Consider the following 3,534-nt stretch of genomic DNA (forward strand, 5'->3'; position numbering starts at 1 on the left):
AGAGCCCCCTGCCATGTCTGGGAGCTGCTTCCCACAGAAGCCCGGCCCCACGGTGCGTGCTTGCTGGCAGGAGGGGAGCACTTTACCCCTCTGCCCCCCCTCCGAAAACCCTGCTCTGCCACTGGGCGCGTGCCTGCAGGACCACAGGCTCGGGCACCACCCCGCAACACAGCGGGCATGGTGGGACGGCTGGTGGTCCCCGGGCTGCTGTCACGTAGAATAAAGCAGGTGCCCTTTCACCGATGAGTGCGGTCAGGCTCAGATGCGGCCCCTGCCCCCAAACCTCTGCCAAGTGAAACAGATGCCTTCCTGCAGGGAGGACAGACACACACCTGCTGTTCAACTGCAACTTTAATAACCCCAGCCAGAGCCAGCAGTGACTTCTGCCTGCCAGGAACTCACCAGCCACAGCACTGATACAGATTTGGGTGCTGGCTCCCTTTTGGGGACCCGGTGAAACCATCCCCCTATTCCCCCACCTGCTCCACACAGAGCAGCAACACCACACCCGAGAGGGGGAAATGGGGCCTAAGGACAGCAGCCCTTCAGCCAGGGGCTGGGGCAAGTGGTGGGCTGAAAAACCACAGAGAGAGGTGGGAGAAATGCCTCAGCTGTGCCATGGGGCTCTCCAGGCAGCAGCACCCAGCCCTGTGCAGAGGGCTGGTACCTCTACAGACCTGGAGGGAGAAACCCTCTTCCCCACACCTCACCAGGGGCTCAGAGCAGGAGTCACCTCCCACAGTGCTGAGACTCCCCTGAAGCCAAGGGCTGGGGATCAGCTGGGCACATAGGATGGATGTGGCCCCCTGCTATGGGGAAGCACCATCCACAGGAGCTGAAAGACCCTCAGACCATCGCTGGTCTGGCAGCCATTATGCAGCAGGGCTGCCTGCACGCAGAGCCCGCAACACAGTGGACCTAACCACTGCAGGAGCACTTACAGGCACAAGAAATGGGTGTGCTCTTTGGTGCAGGGAAGATGGGGGAAGCAGCTTGAGAAGGTGATGCACCACATGAGTGAGGCGTTCAGGACCCACCCTCGAGGCTGGGGACACCCGATTGTGCAGGAACCCCGCGGCACAAAGCCTGGCCGGGCTGGAGCAGGGCACCGCTTCCCCCCTGAGAACAGGGACAGGGCACTCTCCCCCTCAGCTTGCATGGGCCCACCAGTAACGACTCCCTGCAACCAGTAAGGCAGGGAATAGAGCACCGCTGTGCTTCTAACGCCAGCCCCAACAGAAGCGCTAAACACCCCTGAGGAACGACTGAAAACTGCCCTGGCGCACACAGGGCAGGAAGGCAGCAGCTACGTGACCCCGTAGTACAAGTGAACAGCGAGGCCAATGCACGAGACGGCAACGAAGAAGAGGAGGGTGAGCTGCAGGTTGAAGAGTGTGACGGACAGGAGGGCGTTGACCAGGATAGAGCAGGAGATCACGAAGAGTCTGGTGATGTTAGTGCTGTGCTTCATGACCACTGACATGATCAAGCCATTCACGGCCTGGCTGACCACAATCACTAGCACCCAGGAGGAGAAGCCCTCCAAGAAACTGCCCTCTGCGCTGTTCCAGAAGTAGCCGATCAAGTTGAGCAGGACCCCAAAGAAGTAAAGGAAGAGGTTCTGAAGGCTGAGAGGCAGCGCCTGGGTTTTCAGGATGGCTTCCGTGTAGACAGCAGACAAACCCGATATCAAGCAGTACACTGAGATCAGCAACAAGCCCACCAGTGTGATGTGCAGCTGCATCATGGAGGGGCTGCCAGGGTCCTGCAGGCCACCACAGCTGTAGCTCACCCCAGCAGCCACCAGCAGGAAGAGAGCCAGCCATTTGCGCACGCTGAGTCTTTGGCGCAGGAAGAGGCTGTAGAGGAGCGCGGTGCTGACGATCTTTAAGTTACTCAAGACCTGGTAGGTGCTGGGATCCATGAAGAGCTGCATGTGAACCACCAGGTTGTTGTTGGCAGCATAGAGCAGGGCAGAGAGGGCGAAGGGGGCAACGTGGCGCCACGACACGTCCTATCAGCTCCCGTTCCCAGGTCCGCAGGAACAGGAGGGAGAACACCAGTTTTGTCAGCTCAACAAGAACCACGACGGACGCAGAGCTGAAGGGAATTGTCCCGTCCACCTTGCACAGGGTCAGGAGGGGAGCGTGAGAGCCGTATATGGCTACAGACAAGACTAGCATCAGTCCCCACAGCCCCCTCCGGATCACCTGGTTTGCAGAGCCAGCAGCATTACCAAATATCACCATTTTCAGGCAGTAGCCAGCAAGGGCGAGCTGCTATCAGTGCAGATAGGCCAGACAGACTCGCACCCTAGAACATTCAAGAAGAGACCAAATACCATTAATTTAATGAGCCTGATTAAAACAGGATGTTACCTGCTACATTTCTGATGCAGTGGAAGAGAAGGGTTTTGTCTCGTTAGGAAAAGAACTACAAGCCTCCCCAGGAAGCCACACAAAGCACATTCCTAGGGCAAAGCGTGCGCTTGGTGGAAGGGCGTACGGGTGGTGAGCGTAATGACATGTCACAAGCAGCCTTTCAGTCCACAGTGGCATGGGGAGAGAGGTGAGGGGAAAAGGGAGCTGGCAAACCGTTGGCTGCTGATGCTTCCAAGCTACTGTGGGTTAGTGGAGTGATTGCTGCTGCCACCGAGCTCTAGTAAATACCCCATAACCAGACCCACTGATGCCTTGCAATGATGCAGCATAAAGCCCTTTTCCAGTGGAAAACAATGGTGATGGTGACATGCCTCTGAAAGCCCTAGGAATCTTCTGTGCCTGCTAACTAAGGAGTACCGTTCCTACAGTCACCGCTGCCAAAGGACTCCTTGCTAGTCCCGACCTTTTTTCAGTGAACTCAAATAGTCCCGGATTGTCTTTTCGACATTGGGGACAGCATAGTTCTGAGCAGCGTATATCCCTGTGCAGGTGCCAGCCACGAATCCCAGGACGGCCGAGAAGCGAAGTTTGGCTACCAGGTAGCCCGCCAGGAAGCCTTTGAGAAAGGGCGAGGCCAGCAGAGAGCCATCCTGTGGAGAAGAACCAAGAGTGAGGCCACCAGGCAGGGTGGGCTTGTGTGGGGAACGCAGGGCTGGCACATTCCCCCGGGAATTTTTTTAACAAACCCCCCTCAGGATGGGGGTCCGCTCCACACCGAGGCACGCAGGCCACGGCACAAGCCGGGGAAGCGCGTTACCTGCCCCACGCCGGCGTGCACCTCGTCCTCCACCCGGCGCTGCAAGCTCTCCAGCTGGTCCTTCAGGAAGGCGAGGTCCTTCAGCTTGGGCAACGAGTCCTGGGGGAGAGGCGTAGGCTCATGCCCGGCCCCGCGGGCAGCGCCAAGGGACGGGGAACCCGCCCGGCCCGGCCCAGCCCTGCTCGCCGCGCCGCCTCACTCACCTTATCGTCCGCCATCTTAGCGCAGGCACCGCCCACCGCGCAGGCGCCGCTCGCCGCTGATTGGGCCGCGGCCGTACACGTGACGCCTCACGTGGCCACCCCCCCTCCCTTCCCCGCTGGCGGCCCGCCCCCC

At 59.3% G+C, this 3,534-nt stretch overlaps 1 protein-coding gene across 1 annotated transcript; it reads right to left on the bottom strand.

Annotated features, from left to right (window-relative positions):
* Window positions 1–1,306: 1,306 nt before the first annotated feature.
* SLC35A4 (solute carrier family 35, member A4) lies at window positions 1,307–2,249 on the bottom strand. The gene is given in 2 exon segments (XM_009890675.1): window positions 1,307–2,012; window positions 2,014–2,249. Coding segments are annotated over 2 exon segments (942 nt in total).
* Between the last annotated feature and the right edge of the window lie 1,285 nt (window positions 2,250–3,534).

The sequence above is a fragment of the Charadrius vociferus genome, unplaced genomic scaffold, assembly GCF_000708025.1.
Source record: "Charadrius vociferus isolate BGI_N301 unplaced genomic scaffold, ASM70802v2 scaffold828, whole genome shotgun sequence".
Taxonomy (NCBI): domain Eukaryota; kingdom Metazoa; phylum Chordata; class Aves; order Charadriiformes; family Charadriidae; genus Charadrius; species Charadrius vociferus.